Raw genomic sequence first — 21,030 nt, forward strand, 5'->3', positions numbered from 1 at the left:
AGTGACACTATTGTCTTAGCATTCCAAGTACCTGGGACCATAGGCCTGTTAAACAATACTCTATGCCACAAAACTATAATAAAAAGCCTTAGAGTTCACTATAAGAAAAATTAAACTATTTCTGAGAATGTAGCTTAATGGTAGATTATTTTTGCCTAGCATGCACAAGGCCTTGAGTTCAAACCTTGTACACATAAATAAACAAGCCAACAAACTATATTAAGTATTAAGCTATCAATATTATGCAACACATTTGGCCCAACTGTAAAGAAAGTTCACAATTTAATTTTCAAGAGTATAAGTATAAAAACATTTGTATTGAATATAAATTATAAATAATTTAATAATGATGTTATTTTCCCAAAGACAGTTTATTTATTCAACACCTACTTGGCAGTTTATATAAGCTCTACTCTTCACAAAAACCTAAAAAGTTATGTTTTATTATTCAACCTTATAGTTGATGATAGAAATATAAATTATTTCTACCAATTACCTATAAATCTTATTTCAGAAGGCAATTGTAAATTGTCAAATATTTAGATCGTAGGGGAGGGAAGCAATCATCACACTATCATACCTTGCTGCTACTTAAAAGATAGGATGAATCTTAATATACCAAAATGCAATCTAACACTTTTATTATTTCTTTAATAAAATACTCTTTAAAATGCTGGGCTTGGTGGTGCACGTCTGTAATCCCAGCAGCTTGGGAGGCTGAGAGTTCAAAGCCAGCTTCAGCAACTCAAAGCACAAAGCAACTCAGTGAGACCTGTCTCTAAACAAAATACAAAATAGAGCTGGGGATGTGGGCTCAGTGGTCAAATACCCCTGAGTTCAATCCCCAGTACCAAAAAAAATTATTTTAAATGTACCCCCACTAATCTGCAAAGTACTTTCTTGAACATATTATTGTCAACAACTTAAGATATTAAGATGACAAAATCGAATAATAAAATAGGGAAGAATGGTTTAAGCTTCTAATGGACTACATATGATACAACTCCACAAACTTAGAACAACTGTATATAGAACATGCTCATCTTCTTCTTTCTTAAAATTCTAGGGGAAATATCTCAAGGTATGAAGAATTAATAATTGATAATGATAAAAATATCATATTCAGTCCTAAATCAAATCTAATAGCATATCACATTTAAGATATTTCCAGTTTAATTAATCAAAAATATTCTCACTTTGCTGAGGTCATACTTGGTGGTTTAGAACTAAAAATATTATACATCATATTTTTGCTTAACAATTTTTAGGTTAATCTCAATACCAAAAGAGCTGCTTGCTTAAGATATACAAAACTATCTGCAATATTTATGTAATTTCTAAATAAGAAGAATTAAATCAAACCAAAGAGTGTTTCATTGCTACCTAAAAGCAACAAAAACTGCAATCAAGGACTCACTTAAAAAAAAAAAAAAAGTTTTTAGTTGTAGATGAACACACAGTGTCTTTATTTGTTTTTATGTGGTGCTAAGGATCGAATCCAGTGCCTCATACATGTGAGGCAAGTGCTTTACCACTGAGCTACAGCTCCAGCCCTCACTTTTTAATCTCTATGATGAGTGTAGGTAACAAAGAAGATTTTAACTTTTCATGAAAGCCCAAAACTCTAAAGTAAATTAGACAGGTTAAAGAATACTAAATGCTTATAAGTGATATGTCACTTAACTATCTATTTAAAAACCAATTCCTTGATGTATTGCCTTCATTTGTAGTCAATTATCTTTAAAGAGAGAGGAAGAAAACAATGAATTAAAGTGGTACCCCCAGTAATCCTGGAGACATAGGAGGCTGAGGCAGGAGGATAGTAAGCTCTAGGCCAGCTTCAGCAAATTAGAGTCCCCCAGCAATTTAGCAAATAAACGCTTAAAAAAAAAATAGGGCTATGAATATAGCTCAGCGTTAAACCACCCCTGAGTTCAATACCCAGTACCCAAAAACAAAATAAAAATAATCAAAAATGAGTAACAAGTGTAGGATACCAAGAGCTAACTCTAATGTCAAGTATAGACTTTAGGGGATAATGAGGAGTCAAAGTAGGTTCATCAGCTTTTACAAATATACTATTCCAGTACATGATGGGAGACTGCATATATAGGTGCAGGAGGCATAAGGGAAAATCTCTGTACCTTCTCCTAATTTTGCTGTGACCCTAAAACTACTCTTGAAAAAAGAAATCTAAAAAAATAAATAAATAAGTGAAAGAATTAAGGATATGGTTCAGTCATTGAATAGATACTTAGGATCTGGGTTCATTCCCAAGCCCCACCCCCCCCAAAAAAAGTAAGCAAAAATACTTTAAAAGTAAAGCAATAACTATGTCTTAAAAACTTAAATTCATCTATAATCCCAGCAGTTCAGAATGCTGAGACAGGAGGATTGAGAGTTCAAAGCCAGCCTCACCAAAAGCAAGGTGCTAAGCAACTCAGTGAGACCCTGTCTCTAAATAAAAATACAAAGAGGGCTGGGGATGTGACTCAGTGGTCGAGTTTCCCTGAGTTCAATCCCTGGTACCCACTCCCCCCCCCCAAAAAAAAAAACTAAAATTCACACTTCAAGATTAAATTGAATAGGAGCATTTTTTAAAATATAAATACACAAAAAGAATCTGGAAAATGAATCCTCACTTTAAAATCAAAAGGGAAGTGTTACCAAATAAAAGAAGAAAGTCTTCCAAAATGTTAATGTTTAACATCTTAAAATTTTTTGTAGATAGAAACCATCTTCAGAATATTAAAATACATAACTAGTTATAAATTTTTAGTTATAAAAATGAGCTATGAATGTTTATGATCATATTAAGTTTTCAAGATTTATTTTTGTATAAATATATTATAAAATTGGCATTTGGTTCTGGGGCTATAGTTTTGTAGTGAAATTTAGTTAACATGCCTAAGGACCCAGTTTCAATTAGCAGCCCAGAGAGAGGTTAAAAAAAAAAATAAAATAAAATAAAATTGCCATTTTAAACAGTCCTGAGAGTAACAGTCATATATTCTGCATATAAAAGGTCTTCATGCTAAATTATCACAAAAATAAACATGGGGCCCAGGTTGTAGCTCAGTGGTAGAGCACTTGCCTAGCACCTGTAAAGTACTGGGTTCCATCCTCAGTACCACATAAAAATAAATAAAATAAAGGTATTGTATCCATCTACAACAAAAATATTTCTTAAAAAAAGTAAATATGACTAACTGATCAGAAATATTATGAAAAGCTTTCAAACATGAATATACTGGACTAAATTTATCTTTATAAATTATATAATTAATATTAAAAATGCACAAACATGAAGCTGGGCACTGAGGCTCATGCTTATAATTTAAACTACTAGGGAGCTGAGAGAGGAGGACCGCAAGTTTGAAGCCAGTTTGGGCTAAATTTAGCCAGCCGCTATCTCAATAAATAAATAAATAAATAAATAAATAAATAAATAAATAAATAAATAAATAAGGGTTAGGTTGTAGCTCAGTAGTAGAGTACCCCTGACATGAACTCTATGCTAAATCAACTGTGTTGTAACATTTAAAATTTTCATATATTTATATTACTTATCTTCAAATATTTGTATAGTCTGACACTATTAATACTACTTTAAACTTATTATATATGATTTCTTCTAGCCATTACTCCCTGAGGTGCTTTCTAAGCCAAGTAATAAAAGGAAATTAAAACAAAATCTCTGTAAGCTGGGCATTTTAACGAAGAAAATATAAATCAGATATAAAGTACATAAGAATACCTATACCTGAAAAGTAAGGGATGATTTAAAAACCAAACTCATATATGTATAAGACTATTGTTAAGAGTAATTTCATTACAGTCATTTTGAAATTACTATCTTTGGGAAAACTTACTGCATAAATTATTAAATAAATGAAATATGCTTCATTAAAAGTCTTGGTATTTTATTTGGTGGCGAAGAATTACAAATACATATACAAACCCAATATTTGAAGAAAGCATTATCTGCGAATAGGCTGAGGAGAGCTCAATAAGAATGGATTCTATATTTCTCCAGAAGAATGAAATTCAAGTGATCATGTTTTCTTAGGTATCAAGATGTTGTAAAAAAAAAAAAAAAAAAACTTACATGACAACAAACATCAACAGGTAGTACTGTGCAACATTCCCTTTTCCAAATATCTAATATTAATTACCATATGATTCCAAAGTGCTATCAAATATTTAAGTCCTAATGAATATTTATATTTCAAAAAACTTCTAATGACCTTTTCCAGGCAATTTAAGCATACACTTTTTAACTTATTAATATAAGGAAACTGTTAGGAGTATTACTGACACTTATAAAATAATTGATGAAATCATCTTATTAAGAACCAAGACTTAAAGATCTATATTAATCATGAGCCAAATCTTACTTCCACTGAGATAAATCTCTGGATTTTGCACTGGATTCTTGAGACATTCCTAAAACTTCATTCTATTTTACAAACTGAATCACCATCAATATTTTCAAATTTCAGTTAAATATTTTATCACATACCTCAAAAACAGTGAAGTGTGACAAAATGTATAAATATAGTGCTTACATATTTATGTCAGTTTTTAAAACTAATGTTCATTATTAAATTCTATTAACGTTTCACTATTTCTTAAAATGGTTTCCGAATATATACATTTTTTTCCAGCCATAAAATACGATTTTAATTCACATGTGAACTTCAGAAAATCACATGAAAACTGTCATTTTTAAACCACCAATTGTCACTATACTACTAGAGCACCATCTCACTGCATTCATCAACATCAGGGAAAGCGCAGCACCTGTGCATGTGTTTTTACCACTTCAGAATTTACAACCATCAACTACAGAACTACAGAAAGTTTGATTGTTAATACCAACAAATTTTATAGAGAATTAAGTAACAATATATCTATAGCTCTAGTTTAAAATACACACACTTTTATTTCATAGCAACTAAATTGGTTTAATATGTAGTTATTTGCAGTCAATATTTTTCCTGGGTACATATTGGCATGAATTTTTAAGTATTATTTTAAAAAATAATACTAAAATCATTTTTATTTCCCCAAATACATACCATTAAAAAATGTGTTCAATATACTTACCGAATGACACATGTACTTGTGAGCACCCACCAAAAAAACTACACTATATATTATTTTATTTTTAAAATGAAAATTTTGATACTGGGGGTTGAACTCAGGGGTACTTAACAACTGAGCCACATCCCCAGCCCTAAATAATGCGCATAGGTATTGGTCCACCTGAACACTGAGTTAAATTTTCTAATTGTCTATGATGCACATTATTGTATAACAAAATTATAGACACAATGGAAAAACTTTAACATGAATAAAACCTGATGTCTTCAAAAACGTTTGCATAGTAAAATTTATGGCTAAAATAAAACATTTTTAGAAATTGTATAAAATGATCTTGAATTGCAATCTGATTCTTCAGGGGATACTCACATAACACCTATACAGACCACTTATAACCATCTAATTATTACTTGTTGTTGCCTAGCTAAACTCAGTAGGATTCCTGTCTTCTTCAAAACAATTATTCATACAATTTATATGTAATTTATGTAAATCTCAATAAGAACTGCTTTAACTAGGTATCATTTAATATTGTCTTTTCATATATACATGATGTGCAACATAAAATTAATGCAAGTAAATATTTTATGTTTATAATCTGGAAACTATTAGCTATATATAAAAAAACTTTACCAGCAATATAATCTTTCTAATTCAATGGATACAAGAATGTTTATAAACATATATCAATTAAATAGCTTAAATTTGGATGTCTTACAGTTCTAAATATTAACATTAATTAATAAAATGTCTAATATTTGAATTTTTTGTTAAAAGCCAAATTATAACAAGGTATCATCAGACAAAGAAGAAAAGTGCTATTTTTTCATTCATCTATAAAACAAATTTATGAGATCGTAAAGAACAATTTAACAATCTAAAGAAGGTTCAAAGGGGGAAACAAGAGCCTGAGAGAAAATGGATTTGTCAATTATTTTAGTCATTCAGTCTAAGGAGGAGGAAAAGATAATAGAAAATTTAGCTTCGTTTTAAAATATAAAATAGAAGGCATAAAATTCAGTAGCCTGCATGTGGACTCCTATTTATGCATTTAAACCCTATTTCAATTCACAAATCATGCTGATCCTTCCACATGTAAACAGCCAATAATGATGACCAGGCCTTAAGAAAAGGAAAACACACCATACAGCAAGGTCAGGAAGCTGCCAAGCACCATAGCACAACAGAGCAAAACAGGATGGTTTCATATGTTCCTATTGTTTATACACATAATTTAAAGATGTTATTACAAGGGTGGGTGTAAATATTTCCAATTCCAGAAACATACAACACAGCATTAAATTAATATATCATTTTCAAGTAGAGATACTAAGTATTTCATCTATGTCAGTCAACCTGTAGTATTAACAGCCATTCATTCAATTCTTTTTAACTTAGACGTCAAGCCAAAATAAACCTCTTTTGTCCTAAGCCTCTATTTCTTACTACAAATTCACTTTAGAGAATTTATACTTCCTTACCTTCTTTTGATGGAAAAAAAAATAGGCTTGCAAATTGTAATTTTTTTTCTATAAAAAGATTAATTAATAGATGAAAGAGGAAGTGGTATTAATTTATTATTTCCCTGACAAAGTTTTAAATGGGAAGCAATGACATTCTGCCTTGTACTTAAACATCTTTAAAAACTACAATAGAATATAAGCAAAGGTGGAAATTTACCCCAAGTAACAGACAAGGACATTTTAAACACACAATCTAGAGCCGCTTTTGGCCACATTTTTTTTTTTTCCAGTTCAGTCTCTTAAAGAGACAGTAACCTTACACCAGTTCCCTACCGGGAGTACATTTCTTAAAATGTTTAACTACCAAGAATTCTCTTTGGCATTTCTACAAATCCATTCTAGCCCAATAGTGTTCTATTTTGTTCTACTGATTTCAAGGCAGGCAACGATAAATAGAAGAGCTACTGTGTGACTAAGTGTCTAAAATAAAAACATATACATTTCATATTACAAAGAAATGTGTTGCTTTTGTTTTTAAACCTTAAAATGATCACTGTTTCTTCATTCATTTTTCCACTCATTCATGGGCAAAGGCGACCCAGTCTGTTGTAACCAATAACACCGGAAACTACAAGAATGCAATTTCACTGCCGAATGAAAAGGAGGAAATGCTAATAACGTCAACCAGGGTCCGAATAGTCGAATATCAAAGATTTCATTTTCTGTTTAGGAAAAGATATCCTGGAAGGAGCTCACACACGTGCCCTAAAAACTGGATTACCACGTGATTTCAAAGAAGATTTGTGTTTTTCAATATATCTAAGAGCACATTATCATACATCTATTAAAATAACTATAGATCAATTCCTCCGCATGGAAAAAGGTGAAAAGGGGGGAAAATTTGGCTTACTTGGTGTACAAATACATCCACCGGAATATCCAAGGGGCTTCCCTCTCGGTTTATCATGGAGATGAATCCAAATCCCATGCGCACGTTGAACCACTTACAGTGGCCAGTTCCGTGCAAAACCTGGGATTCCTCCTCTGCCTGCTCTGGCAGCTTCCCGGGCTCTTCTCCACCACCTTTGCTTGCCCCGCCTGAGATGGAACAGGACAAAAAAAAAAAAAAAAAAAATCAGTCTGTATTTCCATACTGTGTTCATAGAAAAAGGGAGAGAGGGACTGTTGGTGAGAGAGGGAAGCGGACTGGAAAAAAAAAAAAAAAAAGTAAGTAGCTGGAATCCTTTCTCATCTACAGAAAATATTTTAAATGAAAAGGTTAAAAGGAAGCAGGGAAGGAGGAAGCCACACTGTTCTATCGATCATAGCAACTTCCACGTTTCTGTACATACGTGTACTTTTTTAACTCCCGTTTTTTTTTTCAGCCACATATTATATAGTACAGCATGGGAGACTTTACTTGCATAATACTGATTTAACACTGATCCCATTTAGAAAAAAAATTCAAATAAACTATTTTCTCTGGCGGTATGAGGAGGAAAGAGAAATTGTGAAGATGGTAACAACTACTAGTTAATGCACACGCGGCAGCAGTGAATCCACAGTTATTCGCAATGTGCACTCCCCTCCCCCCATAACTTTCAATTAAAGTTGGGGTGGAATGGGGGAGGGGGCAGGTGTATAAAAGTTTTCTTGGGCTCACCAACTGAAACTGCGCTTAATCACACTCACACAATTCAAACAATAGCCCCCTGAAAGCTTTTCAAGTTGTGAATCAGTGTGGGCGGTACAAAACATTTTTGGAGATCTATAACAATAGGTTTGCATAAAGCCCCATTGCACGATAGGGGATGGGGAGGTAATGCCCAGTATTGGGGTAAAGGGGGAAGTGGGGGACAGGCGAAGAAGGATGAGAAAGCGGGTGGGGGTGAGAAAAGAAGAAAGAAATTCACAGTAAAACAATAGAAAAGAAAATTAACCTTCGGCCATGTTGCCCCACGGGCCCTCTGCTCCAAACTCGTGAGATGAAAACTTTCCCTTTGGAACGGAGTGATCTTCTGCATCAATCTAACATCTTGATTTTGTGCGTTCACAAATTTAGCTCGCATGGTCTAATGTGCTTTCCTTCTTTTGATTTTTTTTTTCTCGTCTCTCTCCAGTTTCTGGCCCCCGAGCACACGTGACTTTGTCAATTACATGCTTTCTTGCTACTAATTTCACCTCGGATCCTTAAGGGGCCGGCAGGAGGAAGAGATAACCAATCGCCATTTCATCTATGCTGACATCAAAATAATTTATGAATGAACACGAAAAACTCAAACATGTTATCTTAAAGACAATTTGGGACGCTTCTTTACGATAAATCAGAGTGCTGATTTTGTGCTTCTACTTAAACACAATGGAGGGTCCTTGTGAATCGTCGATTTAGAAAAAATCATATGTACACACGCGTGCCCTATCTAAATAATCTCATACCAGGGAGTCATTTAAATAAAGCAACCGATGTTATGACTTTTTCTCTTAAAATTCAGCTACTTCATAGCAAACCTGCTTAGGACCAATTTCATACTTAACACTTAGAGGAAAATATATAATTTATAAAAATCAAATTAAACCCAATTACATCCCCATTAAACTTTACATATTGTAATATACACATACCAGAAAAGCACACAATTATCTAATTGTGTCTCAAATTTTTTTTATAATTTAAAGTTTCACAGGGGGGGAATCACTATCACCTTTCACGTAATCAAATTGTGTTTAGATTTATCAGTTTGGGAAATTTTAGAGGGGGTTGGTAAGGAATTGTACTTCACAGGTTTCTCCGCCATCTCTTTCCGGGGGAGGAGATGTGATTAATGACTTCCTAAATAACAGCCCAGTTTTCCAGCCTAACATAGAGTGAACCTCAATCAGTGGCGATTGTTCCCCAAGAGCAAGACCACGTAGGGTGGAGGGGGAGGGGAATGCTGGGCAGGGGAGGTGCTGAAGAACCGCGAGGAACCGCCAGGAGAGGCGGCTGCAGCGCAGAGCAGAGAAGGTGGGGGTGGCGGGCACTGACGGGTCGGTGCAGAGCTGCACACCCAGGAAAAGGTAAATTCATGATATTGACTGGACCATGACATTTTAAATGTCCACTACCAGCGGGCACAACAGTCGAATAAATGAAAATTTAATAACGGATTAGGTTCTTCCCGTCTCTTCCCCGCTGGCCCCCACTTTCAAAATGCTTACATTTTAACCTTTCAAATGGGTTCAGGAGATTGTTGATTAGGAGATGCTGACAACATCACCCCCCATTGAATACTAATTACAGTAAATATTACAGATTAACTAGAAATGCTTTGCTTTCTTTAAAATATAAAATGTAGCCTGTTTTGAAAAATTAAAAGACCCACCAGTCTTTTTCTACCCCACCCCCCATTTCTTAAACAAGCAGTTTACGGAAAAACTAACTGCAAAGATACCACTTCCCTTCTGCAAAGCTAAGTTCACCCTCCCCCACCATGCCCGCATCCCCCTCCCCATCTCCAAACAAGTCCATGTTCTCCAGCGTTTCACACATAAAATGTTGGGATTTTGAAAAGCTATTGAAAACCCCACATATACTAATTAATACCTCTTCCTCATATTAAACAACTAAAAATAAATTTAAACTAATTAGTTCAAATATAAAGAAATCGGTGCATATAAAAATGGAAGTTATTTTCAGCTGTTTCTGATAAAAGGTGTCAATCAAAACTGATCAATTTCGAAAGATTTTTTTTCCCTATGTTTCTTTTGTTTCTCAGGAAAGAGGACAAGCTTTCTGTTTTCATTTATTTTGAGGGTAATAACGTGCCAGCTGTTTGGGAGGGGGAAAATATAAAATTCCAAATGATTTTGAAAGTGTAACAAAAGTTCCACACTTTGAAGATTTATTTCCTAACAAAACATTTACTAGGCATTGTTTTAATGGCAGAAATTGATTACTACAATTATTATACTGACTTGAGTAACTTTAATGATAGTATTAAAGGCTAAATATTACATGCAAAACAAGATAGAAACTAAGTTTTTATATTTTAAAGAATTACTTTTAAAAAACCAATAGAGAAGAATCTGAGATAATATTCAATGTAAACCGATGTGAGGTTCTATTATTTATGTAAAAATAATTATAAAATTCACAGGCCAATATAGTTTAGTTTTGTAAAACATGATAAATCACATTTTATCTCTTTCATTAGAACATAGTTTACTCACAACTCAGGAGTACAATATGCAAGTGATTCTGAATCTATTTATTATTAAATTTAATAAAATTCAAACTTATCAATATGCGGATGCAAAGTGAGGGATAACATGGCTTAACCATATTTGGATGGTATAGTTACACAGTTGTGCCTGATTGGGGGCTTCCAGTATTAGAGGAATTAAGGTAGGGTTCACTGGACTGGTCACTGATGTCAGAGGTTATCGACTCATTCATTTCCTGAGAGGGACATCAGCCTTTCAAGTTGTGTAGAAGGCTTTTTCAACTGGGAACCCTGAGAAATACTCTAAAATTCATTCACAAAGAATTTAAGGCAAATGCATTTACATACCTTGGGGTGGGTTAAAGAAAGGGGGAGAGAACAGGAAGGTTTTAAGGAAAAAGAGGAAGGAGGAAAGGAAGTTAAAAAGGGAAAGCAGGAGACAGAGAATCCCACTCACCAATTCTGCTCCCTCTCTAAATCTTTTGAGCCTAAGATCCTTTTATAAACTGACCATAAGCTCTTATAGCTCATAGAGTGTTTCTTTCATATAAAATAGTCCTGTGAGTCTCTTATAATGCTTTCCAATTTGTCACCTTCCTTAAGTCTTCTGGTTTTAATTCTTTTCTCATTTCCTACTTGTTTTTAGTCCCAGAAAGACCTGAGTTTGACTCAAAACTCATGTTTTATACCTGAGAAAGCCAAATGTTTTATAGCTTGATTTATCATAGTTCTTTCAAAATGTCTTTAAAATGAGTTCCCCAAGTAGCTACAAAGAATCGTCAACGCAATAAAGGGGGAAAAAATCAGAGATAATTTAACACATGCCTGTTGGTCATCACAATCTTAGTTTCCCCATTTTAAAAGGAGGTACATGCTTTCCCAGCTTAACATCATCCCCGTTCCCCGCCCTCTCCGCCCCCCTCCCCCATGCCCCGCAGTACAATGTAAGGAACCAAAAGGTGCCAGAGCCCACCGTGGTTGTTTTCAACTATAAGCAATGAATAACTTCTATAAAAGCACAAACAATGCTTGGTTCTTAAAACTAGGAGGAGGGTCTGCAGCACTACAGACTCTACCGGTCTCTCCTCCCGGCAAATAAGACACAGTCCATAGCCCCTGCGGGGTTGTAGTCCCCGCGCCTCCACGCGCCCCCTTCGCAACAGAGTCCCCTAAGTCCCTGGCCAGCAAATCTCCCCTTTCCTTCCACCTCCTACCCAGTAACTTCCTCTCACCTTTCTCTATTCAGTCATCTTTCCTTTTAGTCATCATATCACCACCTCCTCTGTAGAATTCCAGCCACTCAAAAGGCTGATGTTGTCTTACTAATTAAGAGACTTTTACATTTGTCATCTTGTTCCCAAGAACAAAAGAAACCCTTGCTTTCACAACTATGGCAAAAACACCGGGCACAATCTAGCATTTTTACTCAGTTTCCACATATACATTATGATTTGAGTCCTTTACAGGATGCCAGAACCTACTAAATTTAAGATAAGTAAGGTCAAGAGGAGAGGCAGAATAGGAGGACCCAAGAAAATGCCTGTCCCCACCCCCACCGGGCCGTGCGTAAAATGGAGCTGTCTTCAAACAGACTCCAGTGCAGTCCTACCCGTCCTATCAGGAAGCCGTGAAAACATCACCACCCCAAGCGGTACCTTCTAAGGGTCTGGTAAAGCCGACTGGAGGGGCTGGACGCTTGGCTAGTTGGTTCTGGGGAACCCTGTCTGTCCTGTTTTCATCATCCCGCTACTGACAACCCACACGTCGGGGAGGATGAAGCCAGCCACTGCCTTTCAGGATACCACATGGAAGTTACTTTCTTGACATTAAAAACATGGAATTAAACAAGGAGTACCGACTACCCGTGTTAATCTTATGGTAGAGGCTCCTCAGAACATACCGGCACGTTGTTTTTGTTTCCAGAAGCAGAAATAGGTTTGCATTTAATTTTCCTATCTAAAGACAAGCAAGCTCTGGCTTAATACAACTGTTGCTTTTAGAATTTTTCATGGCTGCAGGAAATCTTAAAATTTTCTGTAATGCCTTCTTAACACATTTCTCAAGGAATAACTAAGCAAAATTGTGGAGATACAGGTAAGGATTAAATTTTAAGTTTGCCACTCAAAGTGCCTTTTTGTTTAAAAAACAAAACAAAAACAAAAAACAAGTACTTATAAACTCTTCCTTCTTTTTGGTCAGTTATGTTTCAACAAAATATTTAGAGCAACAAAATCATTTCAGAAAAAGGGCATTATTTTAGGACCACCATTATTGTAGAAAATACCTCTTTGGAAAAGTTGAAATTTCAAAAACAACTGTTATATTAACACACTTCTCTCCAAATAAGTAGAAAAGAAATAAAATTTTATGATTACTACTTCTGAGTATTTTCCAAGCACACTCAACAAATACTTGCTTAAATGATTTTCATTAAATTAATAATATTATTAAAATTACATAGTAAGGGCTGGGGATGTGGCTCAAGCGGTAGCGCGCTCGCCTGGCATGCGTGCGACCCGGGTTCGATCCTCAGCACCACATAACAACAAAGATATTGTGTCCGCCGAGAACTAAAAAATAAATATTAAAAAAAAAAATTACATAGTAATAAGCCTTTCTTTGCTTAGAATAGCACAAAAAAAGTTTTATGATTTATTTGAAAAATAAAAGGCACTGTTTTGGGTCTATACTACTTGAACATGTATTTTTTAGGGTTGTTTGGATGGTTGGTTTTTGCGACAGTCTCCTTAAATTGTCCAGATTGACCCTGAACTGTGATCCTCCTGCCTCAGCCTCCAGAGTAGGTGGGCTTACAGACATCCACCACTATGCCCAGCAATTTAAAGATCTTCTTATAGTAAATATTCGGAGTTTGTGAAGAAAACTACAATTTATTTTTTAATGTTTTTTTTTAGTTGTAAATGGACACAATATCTTTATTTATTTATTATGTGGTGCTAAGGATTAAACCCAGTGCCTCACACATACAAGGCAAGGTCTCTACCACTGAGCTACAACACCAGCCCCAGAAAACCACCATTTAAATAATGCAAATATATAATTCTTTCACTCTCCCTAAAGCCTTGAATCAATTTATTCTTTTAAACTTTATCACATCAAAAGAAATAACTAAAAGAAGACTATGGACTGTATCCCAGGTATTATTTCAATATTTATATTGTTTATTTTAGAGGGAGAGGGCAGGTATTACAAAAATAGGGAGAAAAAGAACAGTAGGGAGTAAAAGATGGGAAAAGTGAGAAGAAATCTTGGGTTTTAAGGAGGTTTGTGTGGGAAGAAAACCTATGGGAAAAGAGCAACCAGTTAGAAACTGGAATTCAGAGTTCTGGTCCCATTCATGAACCTGTGGTCTTGGTCACCAATTTTTTCTGGGCCTCATCTATGAAATAAGATTGGACCCAGTTGATATTCAAAGTGGTTTAGATTAAAATGTAAACTTTAGAAATAACTTTCCTTTTGAAAAAATTGGTACCTCTCCTCTCCAACTCCCTTTAATCACAAGAAACACAGACATGAAACTTTATTGCAGTCCTTAACACATTGGTGTTAACACTATTTCCCAAAAGAAAAAAAAATGTCCCTGGACTGCCCCCTATTTGCCCCTAGAGAAAATGCACAATCAATAATAAGGGGAAAATAGTTGGTATATTAAAATAATGTAGCAACTTTTACAACTCTTCTTTTTCATAAAGAAGAGCATCATCTCCATGTTAAAGGATTCATTCTAGAAAAAAGTAGTGCTTGTCAAATGGCAGTACCTATACCAGCTTTTTCCACTAAACCTTCTGATCCTTACAGCTTTCCTCTGATTACTCACAATCCTTATTTGTTCAGTTTAATAGAATATAATTTTATTTGTACTTTAGAATGCTCATAAACTTTGCTTTATCAGCTCTCATGTGTGTTTTCAAAGTACTACTAATCAAAAAAGTATTAAATTCATCAGGGCAGAATTAGTAACACAATATTATTAAATGAAACTATCTGGAAAAGTGTGATATAAGTTAACTTCAATAATATGTGAAAATATATATCAAAATGTTAAAAAGTTCAAAAAGACTCAGTTTTGCAATAGGATTAGTAACAAACTTTGACATATATACATGAAAAACATTGTAAATGGTGTTTCCTGGATTAGAGAAATTTTCTCACAAAAGTTGAATATATTATATTGTACAACTTATGTTACAGTGAATTATTTGAAACAACACCATGTCTCTATTTTTAATTTAATTCAACAGATATGTGTTAATGCCTACTGAAATTACAAAAATGAATAAGCCACAAATACTTTTCATTCGTTATCATAAGCATTTAAGTGTTATTATATAGCTTTAATTCAAAAAAGGGAATCATAAATTCCAATACTGCTAAAATCAGGGGGAAAAGGAGTTATAAGATGCCATCCATGCAATATGGTGGTAATACAAGTTTTATAGATGGACTGATCTGGATGGAGTCTGGTAGGACATGATGCTCATCTTGCCAAGGCAGAAAGCCAAAGTGGAAAATTCTAGAGGGCCTGTCAAGTTCTCTCATGTACCACTAGTGGTTTCATAAAACATCAGTTAGGTAAAATATTTAATTTAAAAAACAGACTAACCTGGGGCTGATGAAACCTGGTTGAAAGACCTCATCGTCTTCTGAAGAACCTAAAATCAGAGAGCTCAAGTCAGTACTACATTAATTGCCTATTTAATTGCCTTTTCTTCAACTTAATGGATCATTAGAAAGCAATAAAATGTCCAAGTTTTGACTCTGTGAAGTGACCTGTAAACTTTTTTTTTTTTTACAATTTAAAACTCACCTAGCAAATTAGACAAACAATTGGCATAAACTTGTCTTTTATTTCTATTAAAAGACATGGGTTAAAAAAAACGTTTAAAACAACATTACTAAGATGGAGTTAAAGATGACAATTTCATAAACAATGTAATTGTAACATTGTTAATTTTATGCTGTAATTTAATAATTCCAATAATTTTTCAACCACAGTTAAAATTTACCTAACCTACATTATGTGTTTATCCATGAACTAAACTATTCTCCTCAGGTATATTAAATCATCAGAAACAAATTATGATTATATACCATTGATAGTGAATCTCTGTTACATTCAAATGCTTTTTGATAGAAAATAACTTTAACACACTTAATCACTAAGTATATTTGAAGGTATCTAATATACATTAACCCAGATTTTATAAAACAAAACGTGTTCATTTAAAAATAAAAGTATTGGTGTTTCTAATATATCCATTAACAAATGCACAATAAGTGAAACTTGCAATAAAGAGACCATCCAATAATAGCAATTGAAAGGGAAATTCCTGGTTGCCATGGAATTATCATATTTATCCTTAGATCAGAATTATTAAGGTTTGGAAAACCCATTGGTTTGAACATGCACCCACTCACCTGCCACCACACAGGGTTGTCCTTAACTTTTAGACACGTCTACTATATTAAACTCATACACATACACACACACACACAAACACACACACACACACACCAAAAAAAAAAAAAAACTATTATGTGCAAATTCTTTAAGTTGCAATCTAATTTTCTTCTCACAAGGAAATGGAAGCTTTTCCAAGTGAAGAGTTCTACTGTATGTTGATCCAAGATTCTTCTTACAAAGGATGACAATCCCACTGAGTAAGATTTGAAAAGAATAGAGAAAGAATGTGAACAAAAGGCATGTGAACCTCTGTACATTAAATCCTTCAGTTATCCTGTGTTTACAACCAAGACACAAGATGACAGACCCTAACTTTAACAAACTTCATTATTAAAACATATTATAATAGTATTCCTTTACATTTGACCGTATTTCTAGTTTATGTGTGTTTTAGAATGTTATAAATATTTCAGCTAAACCCTATTACCTTTTTATTCTAATAGTCTGCAGCCTATGCTTAATCCTATCTATTTGTATTTATAGAAAAGTTCAAACCAATATCTTTAAAGATGTTTAAACACAATAGCACACAAGGTTTTTAATAACAAACTTTTCAACTAATTTGAACAAATTATCATAAATGATAGGTTTAATAAAGTCATATAAACATAAGATAACTGGTAAATATTATTTAACTCAAGAACTGTTTTGAGTATTTGGTATTTTAAAAAGCCAGTCAACTTGAATGGTAAGGATGTTCAGATTTTCACTATCCAAACTTACCATCAGATATTTTTAGTTATTAATAGTTTTAATATTACCTCATTTTCAAAGGAAAAAGTAAAATAAGAATTATTTCACAAGCAATTTATGTATTTCACTGACATCTTTTTTTTTTTTTTTTTGGTTTGGGTTTGTGATACTGAAGATTTACCCACGAGCATGGCACTCTACTCACTCCTTTTACTCCTTCTTGAGGCACATATTTTACTGATGATAAATAATGAATTTTTTTCAAAAACAAGAGTTGGTAAGCAGAATTAGGTTTAAATATGAATATTACAATCCATCCACCCAATATTAATTGAACAACCATGATAGGGATGAGACAAGTAAATGTCATATAATTTATTTAAAATTAAATGTTCATATTCTTATATGACTATTTTTTGAAGTAACAATAAAAATTATTTTTAAATGTATGAATATTCCAGAACAGCTGTTTACATGTGGGTGTTTTTACTTAACATTACAATTGTGGGAAAATATTTCATATAACGTAGTTCATCAGCTTTCATTAGGAAACCAAATCTAATTAAAACTGTGAAATCCTGGATTACATTTCTCTGCCCCTTCACTGGACTAGGTCCTCCCTGTTCATCATTTAGCTCTCCACTTAGAGCTCTTTTTCTTACTGTTCCCATTCTGAGTACCATGCCTCTAGCATGTAATATTGTATTGCAATTTACTGTAATAGCATATGAAAACATTCTTTCTCCCAACTTGACTCCATGCTCTATGGTGGCAGAGCCTGTTGTACACTTTGCTCCTTATAACCCCAGCATTCCTTAGTGTTCAATATATATATATATATTTATTTATTTATTTTTAAAGAGAGAGTGAGAGAGGGGGGGGGACAGAGAGAGAGAATTTTAACATTTATTTATTTTTTCTTAGTTCTCGGCGGACACAACATCTTTGTTGGTATGTGGTGCTGCTGAGGATCGAACCGGGCCGCACGCATGCTAGGCGAGCGCGCTACCGCTTGAGCCACATCCCCAGCCCCATATTTTTTATTTTTTGCGAGAGAATTTTTAATATTTATTTTTTAGTTCTCAGCGGACACAACATCTTTGTTGGTATGTGGTGCTGAGGATCGAACCCGGGCCGCATGCATGCCAGGCGAGCGAGCTACTGCTTGAGCCACATCCCCAGCCCAATATATATATTTTTAAATGAAATCAATGACTCAATGATTTCTATACTTGAGCTGACACTAAGATGGCTTTTGGGGGAGGCTCTATTCTTTTTCTCTTTCTGCATTTTTTCATTGGTGCATTTTTACATTGGTGCAGTTTTACAGAGATTTGTTGTTATATATTTGTACATACACACAATATAAAAATATAATTTGGCCAATATCACTCACACAAAAAAAATTTAAGTCATCTTTTCCTAAGAAAAAATTTGATGAGCAATTCATCATTTGACTATTCCAATATATTTATAAATCGTGTGTGTGTGTGTGTGTGTGTGAGTGTGTGTATTTCCTTATTTCCTTCTTTTAAATATAGAGGGGATGGGGTACAGCTCAGTGGTAGAGCACTTGCCTAGCATGTTTGAGGCCCTGGGTTTAATCCCCAGTACCACAAAAAAAAAAGGAAAAAAAAAACTAAAAATATACATATGGATTCATTCAATGGATAGAACTACCTGATAATTCTCCTCTAATACATTCTTAGATTTAATATTTCCAATTAAAATATATAAAAATATTCACGTATTTTATATAATATTCATTGTTAAAATTCACTACTTGTAATTGAATGTAATGGATCCTTATGATATTCACTCAAAACTGCCAAGTTATTACACCCAGAGAATTAAGGGATGGAAAAAAAATAAAATACAACTTCATGACATAATACTCAAAACTTTATTTGAATTTAATTTACATCTTAACTTTTCTAATATTAATAAAGTGCAAAAGTCACTTTACAACAGCAGAAATGGATTTAATGATTGACAAAAACATTAATCATAATAAAAGAAAAATCTTTTCATTACTTATTATCACAATTCTCAACACTTAAAAAATAGTTAATTTGTTTCTATTACCAGTATTTTCTAAAATAATGTAGTTGTTAAAATACATTATAATTTGCTGTACATTCACTTTGCAGTTTATAACAAAAACGAGTCTACTGAATGTCTCAACTATCAATGTACTTTATACTTTAGTACATTTATTGCATTCTTTGGAATGCAAATAGTTGAGAAAACCTTTTTAAATGACAATACTTAAAATTATACAGCAAACATGCTACATAAACATCAGAGTAAAACCTAAAGCACAAAAATTATTTACATTGACTAAACTCAAGATATAACATGTACAAATATTAGATGTGTAAATTCAACCCTGAAGTGAACATATGTGCTTTATCAAAATGTTTTCTTACAGTGTCACGTAAGAGTATATTAAATAGGAATTAAAAGCTTATTGTAACTATAGTTCACAAGTTAGTCAGTAGATTAGATTCAAATGCATCCTAGGCAAAAACAATATAAAATAGTTTGCAATATTTAATTGAAAATCCTACTGTAAATTTGTTTTTTTTTTTTTTTTTTTTTTTTTTTTTTTTTTTTTTTTTTTTTAAGAGAGGGTGAGAGGAGAGAGAGAGAGAATTTCCAACATTTATTTTTTAGTTCTCGGCAGGCACAACATCTTTGTTGGTATGTGGTGCTGAGGATCGAACCCGGGCCGCACGCATGCCAGGCGAGCGCGCTACTGCTTGAGCCACATCCCCAGCCCCCTACTGTAAATTTGTACATACTGCTTCTGTTACATCCTCAATTATATACAGGTAAAGAAAATAATCTATTAAAAATGAAAGTTACACAAATATTTATATGTGACTTTATATAACTAAAAAAACTTAGGTTATTGACATTTTCACAAATTCATATTTGTTGAAACATTTTGAAAATTATTTTGAGAGGGGAAACTTTCTATTCAGGAAAAAAACATTCAAAAGTAGCATTCTTTTTCATATTTACAATGCATATTATTCAACTTATAATACATTATATAAAACAACCTTAAGTTAGAGAAGATACATTTGTAATATAGCTGAATCACAAGAGATAAATTTAACTTTCTCCATCATTTTACAAACTGAAATTTTATTGATTTCATAAAAGAAAGATATGGGCAGTTTTATCATTCTCTTCAAATGCTGTAGTAAGAATTTGTTCTATAAAATAGAAAATTTCAATGGATAAAAACTTTAGTCAATTAGCATACTGGAGAGAGAGTGTGATAGCAATGGTTATGGCACAAATGTTAATAAGTAAACACAATTTTTTAACTTAAATGTAAACAACACAGTTGAGCCTCCATACAATTGAGGCAGACTACAGTTGTTTTTTCTAGTGCAAATGTTTATATTTTCCAGTATACAAAACAATAGTTTTATATAATAAAGCTCACAGGTGAATTATTGCTTAGTTCACATTAAGTAAAAGAAAAATAAGAGAAAGCAATAGTGGATTAAAGAAAGAACCAAAATTCCCACCTTCAAAAGGCTAATCAATATATTTTAAGGGCCCACCATAACTTTAAGATTAAAAAGTTAAAAGTAGCTTCTTGATGTAGTACACAAAAAATGATTCCAAGTAAAATTGAACACAATTTAGATAATATTAAGAAAATTTTTATTTGAAGCACATTTCAAATTTTAATACACAATAATCTTAGTAAATAGAAATTTATAATATTGCCAGAGATATAAAATGAGTACGAACTTTCAGTGCATTCTAAATATTTTCAGTAAACATGTTTTAAAACATTTCAGTATAATAAAGAGATGCTCACCTTCCATCACTGACAGTGACATATGGTATAATAAATGTAATATTCTACAAAAATAATAGCATTTTAACTAGCAGAGGAGATTAAACCAATGAAGTATTGCACAAAAAAAAAAAAAAAAAACACAGAAATTTGTAGATTTTAATAAAATTTGAAATCTGCCCCAAAAACCCCTAGTCTATTTTTTAGTCTATAAAATATGGAATATTTTAGCTGAAATACTTTTGAAGAGCTGAACAA

At 33.2% G+C, this 21,030-nt stretch overlaps 1 protein-coding gene across 5 annotated transcripts in view; it reads right to left on the reverse strand.

The window, feature by feature from the left end:
• The window catches only part of Lin28b (lin-28 RNA binding posttranscriptional regulator B), a 127,109-nt gene that overhangs the window by 101,907 nt on the left and 4,172 nt on the right, over positions 1-21,030 (reverse strand). For 2 of the 5 annotated variants that reach the window (XM_040283153.2, XM_021729717.3), the window contains exons 2-3: positions 15,396-15,444; positions 7,480-7,667 (exon numbers count right to left, since the gene is read on the reverse strand). In XM_040283153.2, coding sequence (XP_040139087.2) covers positions 7,480-7,667; positions 15,396-15,429 — 222 coding nt within the window. In that variant the 5' untranslated portion in view covers positions 15,430-15,444. Of the gene's footprint in view, positions 1-7,479; positions 7,668-8,509; positions 9,880-15,395; positions 15,548-21,030 lie in introns of those variants that run through there. The other 3 variants (XM_078019555.1, XM_021729716.3, XM_078019553.1) reach the window with 2 other exon arrangements.

The sequence above is a fragment of the Ictidomys tridecemlineatus genome, chromosome 8 (assembly GCF_052094955.1).
Source record: "Ictidomys tridecemlineatus isolate mIctTri1 chromosome 8, mIctTri1.hap1, whole genome shotgun sequence".
Classification (NCBI taxonomy): domain Eukaryota; kingdom Metazoa; phylum Chordata; class Mammalia; order Rodentia; family Sciuridae; genus Ictidomys; species Ictidomys tridecemlineatus.